General features: G+C 49.1%; 1 protein-coding gene across 1 annotated transcript in view; it reads right to left on the minus strand.

Annotated features, from left to right (window-relative positions):
* The window catches only part of ADCY5 (adenylate cyclase 5), a 153400-nt gene that overhangs the window by 50245 nt on the left and 86675 nt on the right, over positions 1-16480 (minus strand). Inside the window, exons 2-3 of the mRNA XM_081301048.1 lie at positions 9297-9446; positions 5091-5212 (exon numbers count right to left, since the gene is read on the minus strand). Coding sequence (XP_081157174.1) covers positions 5091-5212; positions 9297-9446 — 272 coding nt within the window. The remainder of the gene's footprint in view (positions 1-5090; positions 5213-9296; positions 9447-16480) is intronic.

Here is a 16480-nt window from a genome sequence, read left to right on the forward strand (position 1 = left end):
CCCCATCCTGAAAGAAGTAGGGGGACAGATGGAGCCCTGGGAGAACTATTTCTTTGGCAGGGGACCAATGCTCCCTAGAAGAGACAGGCTTCTCTCCCTTCCCATAAAGAATCTGGAATGTTCCATTGCCCACCCCACTAGATCTGCTACCTTATAAACTAAAGGGCTCCAGTGTGGGACATGCTGGTCAGGTGCAGAGTGATCCTCATTCAGAAGGACCTGTGGCAGGAAGGGAGAATCCTGGTGATCCCTGCCCTTCAGCAGGGTTACTATTGTAACCATGAGTGAGACCTAAGTTGTTTAACATCTAAATGCTGTGAATTCCACCTCTCCTGGGTAGCTACCCACTCTTTGCAGGATGCCTCACCTGAGGTAAGCACATGGTGGCAACTTACCAATTACTTGTTTAGTATGTGTCTTCTCTAACAGAGGGGAGCTTTGCCATGTCAGTGATGGCGTGCACCTTAAATTCAAGTCGTGTCACGGAGCACATACCTCCAGTGTGTCCTAGAGCATGGTTGTCTCCACTGACTGGGGCAGAGGTAAAAAATGAGTTGAATGGATGAGTGAATGGACAGGTCTATTCCAGGTTACAGATAATAAAGTGAGGCTCAGACCAGGTGACATGCCCAAGTTCCCACAAGTCCCCAGCAGCAGAGTGGGGTTGTGCACCAGTCTGCTCAAGACGGACACTTGTCTTGCTCTACTCTACAATGTGGCCACTCGGTGAGGGTGACCTGGCAGCACCTGCGTCTGGTCTATGTCTACCTTTTACTGTGACCATGTGGTGTGGCTGATCTGCTTGTAGCCCCTTTGATCTCCTTCCTCCCAGGCAGAGCTCCTGAAGCCCTCCCTGACCCCAGAGCAGGCTCTGCCAGCAGAGCCCAGCAGTCCTCACCCCTCTCAGAAGTGGAGATGACATAGCCCCTGCCCTAACTGGGCACTGCCATCTGCATGGGGCACAGGTGGGTGGGGCAGGGAAGGAAAAACTGGTAAACCACAGGCCCAGGGACCCCAGCCCCAGTGGGATGCTCAGCTAGAGTGGTGACACAATCCATCTGTCACCACAGCCAGGAGAGGCATCCAGGGTCTTAAGAGTGGGGTCTCCAGGGGTTTCTTGGCCTCTGGCCTGCTTCAACCCATAGCCAGTGCTGGCCCAGCACCAGAACGTTCTACAGGCTCCTTAACCAGCCCTTGCTGGTACCCCAGGAACTGCATCGTGTGAACTCTTCTCCTCTGGGTCAGAGGACATTGAGGGGTGCCAGCCCCTCTCTATCTCCCTTCCCTACCAGGACAAATCCTTCTCCACAAGACCCCATCAGTCCTTATCCAGGCCCCTCTGTCACACTGTGAAGTTGGTTTACTCTGGTGGCCTTACTCTTGGTGGGGCTGGAGAACAGCATGTCGTCACCTTCTCTAAATACCACAACTCCATGGAGAATGGATTAATGTGACTTGTCACCCTCCATTCTCAGCTAGAGGATCCCAGGCCTTGCCTTTCTTTGCTGATAGAAGTGCGATAGGAATCATAGAGATGCCAGTAACAGTGATCAATTATTGAACACTATTTACCAGAAACTGTGCTCAGCACTTCCTGTGTTCTTTCATGCACTCTTTACAGCCCTATTAAGTAGGCACTCTTGGTGCCCTATATTACAGATGAGGAAACTGAGGTTTGGAGCCACTCAATGACAATAACTTTCCCTGGTCACAAAGCCAGGACAGGGCAGAGCTGGGATAACACGCAGAGCTGCTTAACACCAGAGCCAAGGCCTAACAACCTCGGTTCTCTACTGACCCCAAAGTGTGTGTGTGTGTGTGTGTGTGTGTGTGTGTTTTGTTAGTTTGTTTTAGTTTTAGTTTTGTTTTTCAAAGGGCTGGGGCTGGAACTCAGATCCTTGCACCTGCTAGACAAGCACTACACCATTGTGACACCTCTAGCCCCCAAAATGATTTTTAAAACTATTATACCCCCCATTACTATTCAACCCCCAACCCAAGCCAAAGTCCAACCCCCAAACAGACCAGAGCAAGCACTGTGGTTCCACCAGGGCTGCCCAGTGCTGCTAACCACCCAGGGAAAACAGCCCCAGCAGGATATTTGCATATGATTGCAGGTGGCTGGCCTCTGATGTGTACCAGCCACCTCTCTCCCTCATGCTTTGAGTTCCATCCCCATGAAAATTATGGCATCTTGGTTTCTCTCTCCTTTCATCTTTTCTGATTGCTGTCATTGATCCTGGCATGTCCTAGACAGAAATACCCCCACTGGAGTGTGGGCCTGATTCTTGTGCAAATGCTCAGGCCACTCTGTGATTAGGGCCTTGTCGTTTTATTGACTAAAGTCACTGCCTCTATGGGAGGGAAGGGAGAAGGGGTCATACAGAGGGTGAGCCATTCCTTGAGGTCATCCTCATAAAAGAGGCCTCAGCCCCTCTGACCAAACCCATTTGCTGGAGGGCTGGGGACCTGAGAGTCAAAAACTAGGGGACTTCAGGAAGTAGGGGACACCCACCCTGTGGGAGAGAGGCCTGGAGGAGAGGGAAGGGGCTGGGCAGAGACTCAGAGGCAGCCAGATGTGCCAGAGGTGGTGGCCAAGCCAGGCTGAGGACCTGCACCTTAAGTACCAGGCTATTTCTGAGCAGCAAGTGTTCTGGATTTCCTTTGTGCATATTTGAGTGGAAGTTGTGGCAAGGTCTGCTGAGCTATGAGCGATCAAGGAAAAACTCCTTTTGTCCACACTCTACCCAGACAATACCACAGCCAGTGAGAAAATTCCAGTAGCTGGAAGTGGGTTCAGCTGGTTTCAGGGCTGCTTTTGGGGTTGCCCCTTCTCACCTGAAACTTGAGTTTCTGGGATTTGTCTCAATAGGGAAGGCTGTTTCTTTATATGTCCCACGGGGATAGCCCTATGCTCAACCACACAGGCATGTGTGTGTGTGCATGCACACACACACACACACACACACACACACACACACACACACACACACAGAGGAAGCCAAACCCCCCTCCTCCCTCTCCTCTGAGCCTCTGAGCCAGGCCTGAAGCCACCTTCCCACAGAGTCCTTGCCCAAACTCCCTCTTCTGGATATATAAATGTGTCCAGGAGTCAGGCTGGATAAAAACTCTGAAATCAGAAAGGTTTCTAGGGGCAATTCTCCCAGTTAATCACCTATGTAATCTTGGACAGGTTTTAAACCTCTGTGCCTCAGTTTCCTCATCTGTAAACTAGCAATGATGAAGAGTGCTAACCCCTGACACTTTGTGCAGGGATTAAGTAAATATATGAAAGCACTCTGGGCAGCAGCCAGGAAAGCATGCTCTCCACAAGTACCCACGAGGATCATGAGCAATCATTCACCCCGGAGTACGGGGTGGCATGAGAGGCAGCAACAGTGGGTCTAGCACAGCATGCTACCCATCAGGCTCACGCCCATGAGTCAAGCCACCCCCAACTCCAAGGTTCAGCCCACTTAGGATGCCTGTTGGTCATAGCAATTCGGCTGGGGTGGCCTTCTTCCTGGTAGACTGAAGCCACTACTGACTGTGCTGGCCCTGCCTGACAGAGGAGCATAGTAGACTTTGGGGTGAGGGGCTGGGAGCTCCTCAAAGCAGAGCTTGACTGTGTGTGCAGTTACATTTTCCTTCAGAAGCCTCAGCCTCAGTTTTTTTTTTTAAGAGAGAGAGAGAGAGAGAGAGAGAGAGAGAGAGAGAGAGAGAGAGAGAGAGAGAGAGGGGAATTTTTAAATATTTATTTTTAAGTTTTGGGCAGACACAACATCTTTGTTTGTGGTGCTGAGGATCGAACCCAGACCGCACGCATGCCAGGTGAGCGCGCTACCACTTGAGCCACATCCCCAGTCCTCAGCCTCAGTTCTGAGAGACAGGTGGAGAACACAATGTAGAATCAATAGTCTCATGGTCCCAGGGCACATTTGGGGACTGGGCAATTCTGCTTGTTCTGCATGAAAAAAAACAGGTCTCCGGGCTGGGGTGTAGCTTGGTGGTAGAAGACTTACCTAGCATGTGTGGGCCCTCAGTTCAATACCCAGAACTGCAAAAACAAAACAAGACAGAAACCCCACAGCCTTCCCTGGCCCCACTGCTACCCACCCCACTTTCAGAGTGCGTGTGTGTATGTATGTGTGTGCACATGCATGTGTTCGTGCACACGTGTGTAATCATTTGCATGATCCATTCCCTCCCTGTATTGAAAATGCAGCCCAAGCTCCCAAAGGGTTCTCTTTACAGTAATCTTAGAGGACTCAGGTCTTAGGAAAACTTTTCCAGGGAGAATGTAACTCCAAGCACACACAGCGGCTCCTTTTCTTGCATATGGGAGGATTACCAGGCTCTCCAGGAGCCATGCTGGATGAGGGCCACTGTATCGCTTCGTGTCCCTGTGGAACTCATAAGCAGATTTTGCAGTCTATTAATCTACATCTGCTTGCATGGCCCTGCTGTCAGCAGCTTCTGTCTGGGGAGGGAGCAAATACACTGTGAGAGGAACGCGGGCTTTGGGGCAGGCGGACTCGGGTACACCCTGTCTTGACCCTTGAGCTGGAGGACTGCAGGCAAGGGCCTCAGCCCTGCTGAGCCTCATCTATAGACTGGGGAGGCTGCTTGCGCCCACCTTGCAGAACGCTGGGAGGATCCGCAGTAAGGTGGCGAGGCCTGGCTAGTGTCTGGGACGTAGGGGCCCAGAAAGGAAGCAAGCAGCTGCGGTGATGAAGACAGAGATGAGGGGACACTGGGGTCCCAAACCTATGCTGCTGTCTCCTTTGTTAGGCTAGAAGTTCCCCTAATAGCTAGTGTTGCTCATTTCTTTTTCCTCTTTTTTCTCTTTCCTCTTCTGTAGACTTGTTACCCACCCCACCCCCGGCCCCCAAAGAAAGTTGAACAGGGTACAATGATAATGTACCCACCAGACTGGAGCATGGGCCTACCCTGCTCCAGACAACACACACTCCCAAGTCAGTAGACCACCCTGTTGGGCTGCGCCCCCATCAAGGAAAGAAGTGGGGACGGCTCCTTTGGGGTCCAATTCTCTTACCCTGTCCCAAGCCCCACCCCAGCCTCACCCGTACCTCACGTTGTCATGTTTTTGAATGTAAATCTTGTGGAACATCATGTCCTCCTGCTTGGCGTTGATGTCTGCTTTCATCTCCATGGCAACATGACGGGGAAGGACAGATAGCAGGAGCCGTTCCTGGGGAGGAGAGCAGATGAGTTTGTCACCACTCCTCCACCTGCCTGGTGAGTCCCCTCGATCCACACCTGTGCCCCTGCCTGCAGGCCCCTGGAAGACCCCTCAGGCTCTCCTGAGGTTCAGGGGGCTAGCAGCATCTATGTGCATGGGGAGGGCAACAGCTGGACTCATGTCCCCAGGGTCCTCTGGTCCCATCTCCCTGGGGTACTTCCTAGTCTGACCCCTGGCCTGCCACCATGCTGCACTGGGAAAGGCACTCCTGGTGGACCTACAAGGACTGAGCCCTTGGCTTAGAACATGGATGTGATCAGAAACTGTATCTTTGGGCAAACTACTGAACTTCCTGAGTAAAAAGAGGTTCCTCATCTGTAAAAGGGGAGGGATTACTGACAGCATTACATAAGACTCATCCAGCTGTCATGTGCGGAGCATCATTCTGGATGCCAGGAGTCATAACCATGTGCCTATAGCCAGGCCAGGCTCCTCTTTCTCCAAGCCTCCAGTCTCTGGGGTACTATGGGGGCACTGGGTAGGGATGCCTGGCCTAGGCTGAGGAGAACCGGTATGACCAGAGAAGCTCCAAATACATATGCAGGGACAGTGGCCCAGGCAGGAGATAGGGGAAAGCAAGTCAACTTGAACCAAGAGACAAAATCAGTCAAACGGGAGGTGGGAGAGAAGCAGAAGGAGGAGGTCAGGCCACCCTGTGGCAGCTCTTATCAGCTGGTTATAGGGTCTGGATTTTGCTGCCTTCCCAAGTTCTCCCCTAGGGCCTGCCCTGCTGCCATCATGGAATCTGGTCTCTGCAATGGCCCTCCTCAGCCCTCCCTCCATGCCAGGCCCTCTGACAGGCTCATTCATCCAATTCTCTCCTCCTCCGCCTTCATCATGGTGCCCCCAGCCTCTCATTCTCCTGTCCTTTACTATGCACTGAGCCTCTCCTGCTGCTCTGTCCTTCCGGGTTCCTCTCCCTCCTCTGGTGCCAGGCCTCCACTGTCCACATCCCAGCTCCCTTCCAGGGTTCCCTGGTCTCCAGCATCCACCTGGATGACTTTCCACCATCTCCCTAACCAGATGCGCCTTCCCACCTTTTCATTTTCCTGTAACTCTTCTTTCCAAGTCCCCTACCTTTGCCCACAACACCCCCAGACTCCTGTACCAAGGTCAATACCCTGCCCATGTAAGCTGTTTTCACTTTTCATAACTTGACTCAGACTCATTCCTTTCCCTGGGTCCCAGTGTCCAGCGCTCACCAAGTCCTGCTGACCTGGAAACAGCTCTTGTATTTGCCCTTTCACTTCTGTGTCCTTCTCCATTGCCCAGGTCCAGTTTTCACCTGTCTCTGGGATTCCGGTGGCACGGCTCTGGCCACACAGCCTCTCCCAAGCCCTCCCTGAGCTTATACAGCCCCAATCTCTCTAAAACACTTCCTTTACCATAGCACTCTCCTGATCACCACCACATCATGGATGGACTCTTCTGGACCCGCTGAACCTATTCATCCTGGTTCTGCACTGCAACCCCTCACTCTGATCCACCTCCCTCTCCTGTGCCTCACCCTCTCCCTGTGTTCTCCCAGGACTGGTTGCAGTTCTCCTTGATGAAGCACCCTTGCTAGCGTCACTACCTCAGCCTCTCGCAGGCCAGGCCACCTTCAGGTCCAGTAGCCTCTGAGTCAGGTCTGGCCTCCAGGCTTGCTGCCTCTGACCCGCACTCCCAGGTAGCAAGCAAGTGCCTGTGTACAACATTCACCAGACCACATCGCCTTCTCTGCTTCCTGAAGCTTCGGGGATCACCCTATGCCCCCAGCCGGACCTGGAAGTTTCTACCATCTGGCTTGTCCCCAACCCTCCACCTTCCCTCCCAGAACCCATGAACTGAAGTCTGTACCCTGCTCCAGACAGACAGAAACATGGGAAGGTCCGCAGGCTCCCAGAGCTTTGCTAGTCTTTGTGCATGAGTCCCTCACCTGGTATCAACACCCTCACGTGTTGCTCCTAACTCTCCTTCGGGTTTCTCTCCTCCCCTGGAGGAGGTCCAGCTCCAGCTGCCAGAGTTCCACCCTGTCCTGGGCTGCCCTCTATACAGCCCCTGATTACCCTGAGCATCAATGGCTGTCAGCTGCACCTCCTTTTGTTGAGTACAAGGAGAGGCCTCCTTGGGGACAGGAGCTGTGTCTTATCCAGAGCCACAACCCAGGGTCTTATACTTGGAAAACTGATAAATGAGTGAAGGATGTGGCTCTCCACACATCTGTCTGGCATCCCCAGGCATCAGGAAGCATGGCCACTGAAGGCCATCTCACATTTACTCAACTCTCTGTACATAATTATTGCTGAAATAAATTGTCTTTTAGGACTATTCTGTGATACTGGATGACTGGGTCAAGAGTGCTATAAACTGTTGAGATTCATGAGAGACCTTCCTACATCTGTAACTACTTTGAGAGGCGAGGGCTGGGTGGTGTGGGCAGGGACAGTGGGGGAACAATTCTGAGTCCCTTCATAACATGGCACCCAAGAGCTCTTTCTGCATGGCCTGCTCTGGATGGCGGAGGAGAAGGGCCTGTCACAGGAAACAAGATGCCCTCCCAATGCCTTACCCTGAGCATGGTATGTCAAAAGTATTTTCTCCCCTAAATTCCTGGCCAGGGCCAGAGCAGGGGAATTATGATGAGTTGTAAAGCAGTAATTATCCTGGAGAAGGGACAGAACCCCTGATGTGAAGAGCCACTCCCCAAAATGGAAGAAGGAGCATGTCCAGTCCTCAGGGCAGAGGTGTTGGGGACTGTTACAGGGATGCAATGGGGGCTTTAGATGAGTGTCAGGGCTTAGGAGGTGAGCAGGGTGCAGTGTGACAAAGGCAAAGTAAGCTTGTCAACAAAGGTCAGTGGAAGGACTCCAAGGACACTGCTGAGCAAGGGTCCTCAAGAGGCCAGAGCAAGAGCCCAGACAGGGCCAAAGAGTGAGTGGAGAGTCAGGCCTCAGACATGGTGGCCACAGAGGCAGTGTAGAAGGACTGGGGACTGAGGATGACTTGCAGACACTGTGGAGCTTTGCCCCCTCACCTGGCTGGCTGAATGTCACTGGACCACCCAGCACGCATCCAGATGGACTGAGACACCTGTCCTGCAGTGAAACCGCTTTTCACTTGGAGTGGCCACAGCATACACACCACTGCCCTCTTGGCCATGTTCTCCATGTCCTTCCAAGTTCACATCAGCCACGGGGCCTGGCATAGCATGTGGCACACAGAAGGGCCCCACTGGTGTTGGCTGAGGGCTTGGGGAGGCAGGATCCTCTGGTCTGCAGTAACCTTGTCTCATAAACTTACGCTTAGTTCAAGAGTGATGGGAGACCCATGGCCCTGCTGGAGGCCCACTCTGGCTCCTGGGGTTGCTGCACCCTCCCAGGCCTCCTGTTGGGGAGTGTCTCAGCTCCACACTATCTAGGGTTACCAGATCTCCATCTGATCCACATACAGGAGAGGACACAGTGGTGACACGACCACCCCTCAGAACGGGAACAGCTAGAACCCTGAGGCCGACCTCAGTACCTTTTCCCTAAACTTGCTAGGGGAAGCCTGGCCTGTGACTGAGGTCCTCTGAATGGCCTGCCTCCCTGGCCCAGGATGGTCTTCCTTTTCTGAACCAACCACACCCAGAACTGGCTGGAGAAAAAGAGCTGAGTTGGGGTACCATGGGCACTGCCAGTACCTGTCCCCTCCCCTTTTCCTCTTCCCTCCCTTGGGCGAACACCTTAATCTGAGCTGGAGATGCTGACTGCTTCTCCTCTCCAGCTCATGGGAGGCCCAGGAGGGAAGGAGGCAGGAGCTATCTTGCTGTTTGGCTTGTGGGTAAACCACAGAGCTGGGTGAGGAGGCTCTGGGCAAGGGCAGGGAGGCCAAGAGCATTCCCACAGAGCCAGGAACAGGAATGCTGGGCTCCCTCAGAGGACACACTGCCCCGTGGGCAGGGCCCCTGTCCGGGGGAAGTAGGCGGGGCCCTAGCTCAGCAGTTCATCGGAGGCTGGCCTCAGCCCTCTCCTTGGCCCTAGGTTGTGCAGGACAGAAGGACCTCACTCACCTGCTGCTGGTTCTCCCGCTGCGAGTGGAGCCGTGCCTGGATGCACTCCCGGGTCTCCTGGAAGGCCTGTCTCTGGGAGACCTCGGCCGGGTAGTGAGTGCAGACGCCCACGATGTTGGTGCAGGAGAAAATGAGGACATTGGAGACGAGCTGCAGAGGGAGAGACAAGCACACCAAGCTCAGGCCTGGAGCGCTGATCCCTGAGCCCCAACCCCGATCCCCCCCACCCCGCTCTGAAGTCTGCAGCCCCTCTGCCCATGTCTCAGCAAACACATGCCAAGGACGCCTGGCACACAGCCGAACACCTAAGCAGCCAAACATGATCACTTGGGCTTTCGGATGTCCTGAGGGGCCCAAGCTTGGCTGGCCTGTGGTGGAGTGTGTCCCCTAAGGACAGGGAATCATTGGATAATCAGACTGAATGTGTCCACAGTACTGAAAATTTTAAAGTCTGCTGGAGTCAGCAGCGGGACCACAGGAAGGTTCCCCGAGGGTTAGAAAGGGTAATGAAATCCACAACAGCACAAACCACTGCCCCTCCAGGGAAGTCCTGGCTTGTTATCCCAGAGATCAGCTCCCATGAATCCAGGACTCACTGGCCACACATAAGGAAGGCCCCCAGAAATGTGCTAAACCCTCTGGGGAATGGGGATGGGCAAGGAGCCTGCCAGTGGGGCTTGGGGTCCTGAGCAGGGCTCAGCTCCCCCCACCTCCAGGCCTCCGCTCTATCTCTGCACCAGCACCAAGGCTCCCTGACAACCCCTCATACCAGCTGGCAGGCGTCTGCCATCTCCCCTGCTCCTCAGGGATCCCCTTCTCTGTGCTGACTGAGATGTGTGTGTGGAAAAACACCACCACCCCTTCTGGTCTGCAGAGCCGAGGCGGGGATTCTTTTGAAAGGAATATTTACCAAAAAGCTAAGAGAAAGCAAGACAATACAATAGAACCCACAAAGGCAAGTTTGTGTTGCACATTTCAGAGCCCAGTGAGCCAATGTTTAGTCAAGATGTCTCTGGCAGGTAAAGCTCCTGGGTATCTAAGCATGCTGATCCTGGTCCGGCTCTGGTCTCGGGCCCACATGAGACAAGCCTGAGAAGATGCGCAGGCCTCCAGGCTGTGGGGGCTTTGAGCTGCAACTCAGACCCCTCTTCAGAACTGGGTTCTTAGTCCCAACCTCAGAGGACTAAGCCTAGATCAACTTCCACACCTTCCACTGTGGCCCCTCCACCCTCTGGAAAGCCTTTGTTGACCCCCAGTCTAGGAGTGAGGAAGGTACTTGTCCATTTGGATCCTAAAGGACCTTTCTTTGGGATTTTAGCCACCTGGCAATGACTAACAGATGACTCCCACACTCTTTGCTAGGGACCACTTTGTCTCTGGAATCTCCAACTTCTTTCTTTACCTCACGTCCACTACCTGAGGGCTTTCCTTAGCACAGCTCTGAGGTGGTCCTGACTCTCATCAGGTCCTCTGCCAGCCTAGGCCAGGAGGCCACATGAGCTCCATGCTGGCTGTGGTATCATCTTTCCCTAAAGACATCCTAGAGTGTGTCTGCCCTGGTCCATGAAGAGAAAGAGACTTTTTCTCTCCTGTTTCAAAGTCTGGTCCTATTCCAGCTGAAGGATGCGCTGGACTCCACATACCTCCTGAATGTGCCTGCAGGGAGGGGGCCAGCTCAGGTGACCAGCTTGACAACTCTGCAGGCTACTGTTGCTGCCTTGAAACTCCCACGATCTCTGACCACCATCATTTTCACACATGGCATAGGAACACCTGATAGACAAGGGAAGAAGACCCCTGCTCTACAGGAACTTTCCTTCCACTTGAATGTTATAGGATGCTGATGTTTCCTCAGAGTTCATAAATACAAATGCCTAATGGAGGTGGGGCCTGTGGGAGGTGATTAGGCCACCAGGGTGGAGCCCTCAAGAGAAAGGGATTTGTGCCCTTACAAAAAGGGACTCTAGAGCTTGCTTTCTTGCTCTCTGCTCTCCACCATGTTGGGATATGTAAAGACAGCAGCCTGGAAGAGGGTCCTCCCTATAACCAAGCCATGCTGGCACCCATCCCCCAGAACTGTGAGAAATAAATTTCTATTGTTTACAAGCCACCTAACCTATGGTATTCTGCTGTAGTGACCCAAACTATCTAAGACAAGGACATTCATGATAAGACTGAAGGAGACCAGTATATGGAGTACAAATCAACATGCCATACAAAAAAGGGGGTGCTGACCTGGGGGAGGAAAGTGAAGGGGTGATGAGGAGACTCCTGGGCAGGCCCAGGGGTGCTGGACTCTCTGTAAGGGGGATGTGTAGGGAGACTGGCAGGCATGAGAAGTGCATGTCCCCAGGTTACTCTGTGCCCTTGAATAAATAATCCAGGTGCTCTGATTCTCCAGAAGTCCAAGAAGAGAAGATGTGGATCAATCTGGGAGAACCTGGCACAATTCTAAGTCATGAAAGACTGTTGAACTGAGGGTGGCAGAATGAGGATAAGGCTTCAGGGAAGATTCATTGAGGGGAAAAAGCAAAGGAAATGGGAGGTATCACAAAAGCCAGAAGCATGAGGAAGCAAATACCTGCCTGAGATTGGAGGCCAGGCAGGGCAGGGCAGACTCAGAAGGAAGAACCCCTGAGACCAGGGAGGGGAAAGTCTAGGAAGAAAGAGACTGGCTTGCAGTGTTAACCAGTGCAGAAAATATGAAGTGAGACCCTGAGAACAGGCCTCTGGGAAGTCACTGGGGGACTAATAAGCAAGGAGTAAGGAGAGAGAAATAGATGAGGTGAAGGCTGAAGGATGTTCTAGTTAGGGAAATCTGTGTGAAAGGGGAGAGAGAGGTGCCGGATGATAAAAACACGACTGAGGAGAAAATGGGAAGCAGAAAATGAGGAGCTAGCCTCAAATAGGACACTGCATCACAAGAACCACAATCTGACCAGTGGGGTTTATTCCAGGAATGAAGGCTGGTTCAACTTCAAAATGTAATCAATACATTTCTCTATATTAATAAACTGTTAGAAAAAAAATGGTATTTCAATGGTTACTAAAAAAGCATTTGACAAAATGCAATATGTATTCAAAATTTTAAAAATTGAACCAAATTAGGAATAAAAGAAAAATCCCTTAATCAACACCATAGACAAAAACCTACAGCTAAGATCATGTTTAACAAGGAAAGACAGAATTGTTTTCCTTTATGACTGGAAACAATGCAAGGTTGTTCCCTTGCACTACTCCTATTCAATATTCATAGTGGAGGTCCTGAACTATGCAATAAGATAGGAGAAAGAAAGAAAAGACACAGAGATTGGAAAGAAAGAAAGAAAGAAAGAAAGGAAGGAAGGAAGGAAGGAAGGAAGGAAGGAAGGAAGGAAGGAAGGAAGGGAACTGTTATCTATTTGTAGACGTCATGATTGTCTATGCAGAAAAACCAAAGAATCTACAGAACACCTATCAGAATTAATATGTGAGTTTGGAAAATTCATAGTATATGTCACTTATATACAATGCTCATGTATGAGAAACAATGCAAGAATGTCCAAAGATGAAATGATTATGAAAGCCTTAACCTAATCAGTGGATTAATCTACTGATACAGATTAACTGGGTGGTAACTGCAGGAAGGTAGGGTGTGGCTGGAGGCATCAGGTCCCTGAGGTTATGGCTTTGGAGTTTATATGTTGTCCCTGGTGAGCAGAGGTCTTTCAGCTTCCTTGTTGCCACGTCCTGAACTGCTTTCCTCCACCATGCCTTTCTACCATGATGCTCTACCAAAACTCAGGCCCAGAGCTATTGAGTCACTTGACCATGGACTGAACCTCTGAAACTGTAAGCCAATATAAACTTTTCCTTCCCTTTGTTGCACTTGTCAAATATATTAGTCACAGCAACACAAAAGCTGACTAAAATAGTATATAAGATCAATATACAAAAAGCAACTGTATCTCTATATGAGTAATGAACAATTGAAAGTGAAAATTTTAAAAGTAACATTTAAATAGCACCTAAAAACCATGAATAGTATAATCTAACATAATATGTGCAAGACCAGTTTACTGAAAGCAATAGAACACTGATAAAAGAAATTTTAAAATACCTAAATAAAAATGGAGAGACGTACAATATATTGGAAAACATAATATTGTTCAGATGTCAGTGATCTATAGAGGCAACACAATCACCATATAAGCAATGAAAAAAGCCAAGATAATTTGAAAAAGATGGACTAATTTGTAAGATTCATACTATTCAATTTCAAGACTTACTATAAAGCTACAGTAATTAAGACAGTATAGTACTGGCATAAGTATAGAAATATAGGTCAATGGAACAGGATTTAGACTGCAGAGATAAAAGCTTATACTTATGGAGTTGATTTTTGACAAAGGTACAAGATAATTGAAGGGAGAAAGAATGGTATTCTGCTGTAGTGACCCAAACTATCTAAGACAAGGACATACATAAGACTGAAGGAGACCAGTGTATGGAGTACAAATCATTTCTTTCCAACAAATGATGCTGGGATAACTGGATATCTATATGCAAAAGTATGAAATTGAATCCCTACCTCACATCATATACAAAAAAAAGTTAATTCAAAGTGGTTCAGAGATCTAAATATGAAAACTATAGCTATAAAGCTCTCAGAAGAAAACATAGGAATAAATCTTTATGAGCATGGATTAGGCAATGATTTCTTAGCTATTATACCAAACACAATGACCCAAGGAAAAAATATATATAAAATAGACTTCATCAAAATTAAAAACTTTTGTGCTTCAAAGAACATCATCAAAAAGTGAAAGGATAAGCCACAAAATGGGGGTTGCAGAATATTGCAAAAATATAGTTTTTTAATTGCTTTTATATATTTGCTGAAAATGACATCACATAGTTATTTTCAGCAAATATATAAAAGCAATTAAATGGAGAAAGACAGTCTTTGCAAAATTCACATGACAAAAACAGGCCTCCCAAACTATGCAAAGTTAACCCCAAATGGTTCATAGGCCTAAATGAAAAACCTATAATTATATGACTTCTAGAAGAATACACAGGATTTCAGGTTAAGGAAAGATTTGATTCTGGTTAAGCACAGGTACTAGGGATTGAACCCACAGTGCTCTACAACTGAATTACCTCCCCAGCCCTATTTATGTATGTATGTATTTAGAGTCAGTTGTCACTGAATTGCCAAGGCTATTATTGAACTAGTGACCCTCCTGCCTCAGCCTCTTGAGTAGGTGGGATTATAGGTGTACACCACTGTGCCTGGTTCAGATTTCCTGTATACAGCAGTAAAAACATGATCCATAGTGGAAAAAATAAAAAGTTAAATTGAACCTCATCAAAATTAAGAACATGTGCTCTTTAAAAGATATTGTGAAGATAATGAAAATGACAAGCCACAGAATGGGGGAAATTATTTGCAAATAACAAACCTGACAAAAGAATTGTACCCAGAACTTACAAAGAACTCTCAATACTCAACAATAACAAAACAAACAACCCACATTTTAAAAGAGCACAAGATTTGAATAAATAGTTCACCAAAGAAGATGCAAGGATGACAAGTGAGCACCTGGAAAGATGTTCAGAAGCATTAGCCATTAGGGAAATGCAAATTTAAAACACAAAGAGATAGAACTGTACTATTAGAATAGCTGGAGTTAAATTTAAAAATGGAAAGAAAAGAAAAAAGATCTGTAATACCAAATAGTGGTGAGAATGTAACTCCCAAACTTTGCTGGTAAGAAAGAAAAGTGGTGCCTCCACTTTTCAGCAATTTCTCGTAAGTTAAATATGCACCTGCCACATGACCCAGCAACTTCGCTCTTAGGTGTTTACTCAAAGTAACGTTGACACAAAAATCTGTGCATAACTATGGATTACCACTCAATTATAAAAAGGAATAAACTACAGATACACAACATGAATCAATCTCACACTGCATTTACATGAAAGAAACCTGACTCAGAAGACTACATAATATGATTCCATTTATATGGCATCCTGGGTAAAGCAAAACTTTAGGGACTTGAAATGGATCAGTGGCCAGGGCTGAGGTTAAAGTTGACTAAGGTGCAGGACAAAGAAACCTTCCGGGACAATAGGACTGTTCCACATCTTAATTATGCTAATGGTGACCCACTCTATGCTTTTGTCAAATCTGCAAAAATGATACATTAAAAAGGGTGAATTTTACTGTATACACATAATCTTGATTTTAAAAAGAACAGGAGTCAGATCCAAAGGACTGGTTGGGCAAGGAAAGGGTGGCCTTTTCTCTTTCTGAGGCCAGAGAGGCCTGAGTCAGTTCTGAGATAGAACCCCAGGGTAATTATCTACTGGCTGCTGCAGGACCTCTTCACTAATCCGCCAGGCCTCCTCCGTTGTAATCTGACTCCCCATGCAGCCAGAAGGCCAATAGCAGCAGAAGGTGCAAATCCAGGAAAAAGGGGTGCAGTAACCCAATAGGGGTCCAAATGGCTTTGCTAAGTAAGCTTAGTGTGCCTGAGGATTCATTTGTCACTCACCAAACACAAAACCCTGAGAGCAGCCAGAGGGTGCTGGGGTTTGAAAGAGGGTTCTTGAGCAAGGGAGATCTCAGCAAGTTAGACCTGAGAGTGACGGCGATCAATACCTACACACACAGACACACTCACACTCACTCATGCCATCTGTCAAAAACCAGGAACCTGTTCACCAGGTCTTCAAGGGTGCTAAGGCTCCTGTGCAGAGGCTTGGAGGCTCCGGTTATGAGTAGAGAGGAGACATCAGTCAAATCTGATGGAATTTTGCTCATAGACACCTGGGAAGTTGTTGGATGAACAGATGATCTCACACTCTGGGCGTAGAAATGCTGCCCACCTCTGCTCCACTGAAACAGTGCTCAGACAGACGGAGCCTCTTCTCATGCCTTCAAGGAGGCAGACACATTCAAGGTGAGGATAAGCCCTGCCCTATGAAAAGGACTTCATTAGCAAGTAATCACAGGTATGGCTCAGGGCTCAGACTTCCCAGGTGAACAGGCCTCATTAAGGGCTTGTTGGTTTTCCTTGTGCTCTCAGGGGACATGTGTAAGCACATGGAACACGTACGTGTGTGTGTGTGTGTGTGTGTGTGAGACAGAGAGAGAGAGAGAAAGAGAGAGAGAGAGAGTGTGTGTGTGTGTGTGTGTG

The sequence above is a fragment of the Spermophilus citellus genome (assembly GCF_964194105.1).
Source record: "Spermophilus citellus genome assembly, chromosome: 7".
NCBI lineage: Eukaryota > Metazoa > Chordata > Mammalia > Rodentia > Sciuridae > Spermophilus > Spermophilus citellus.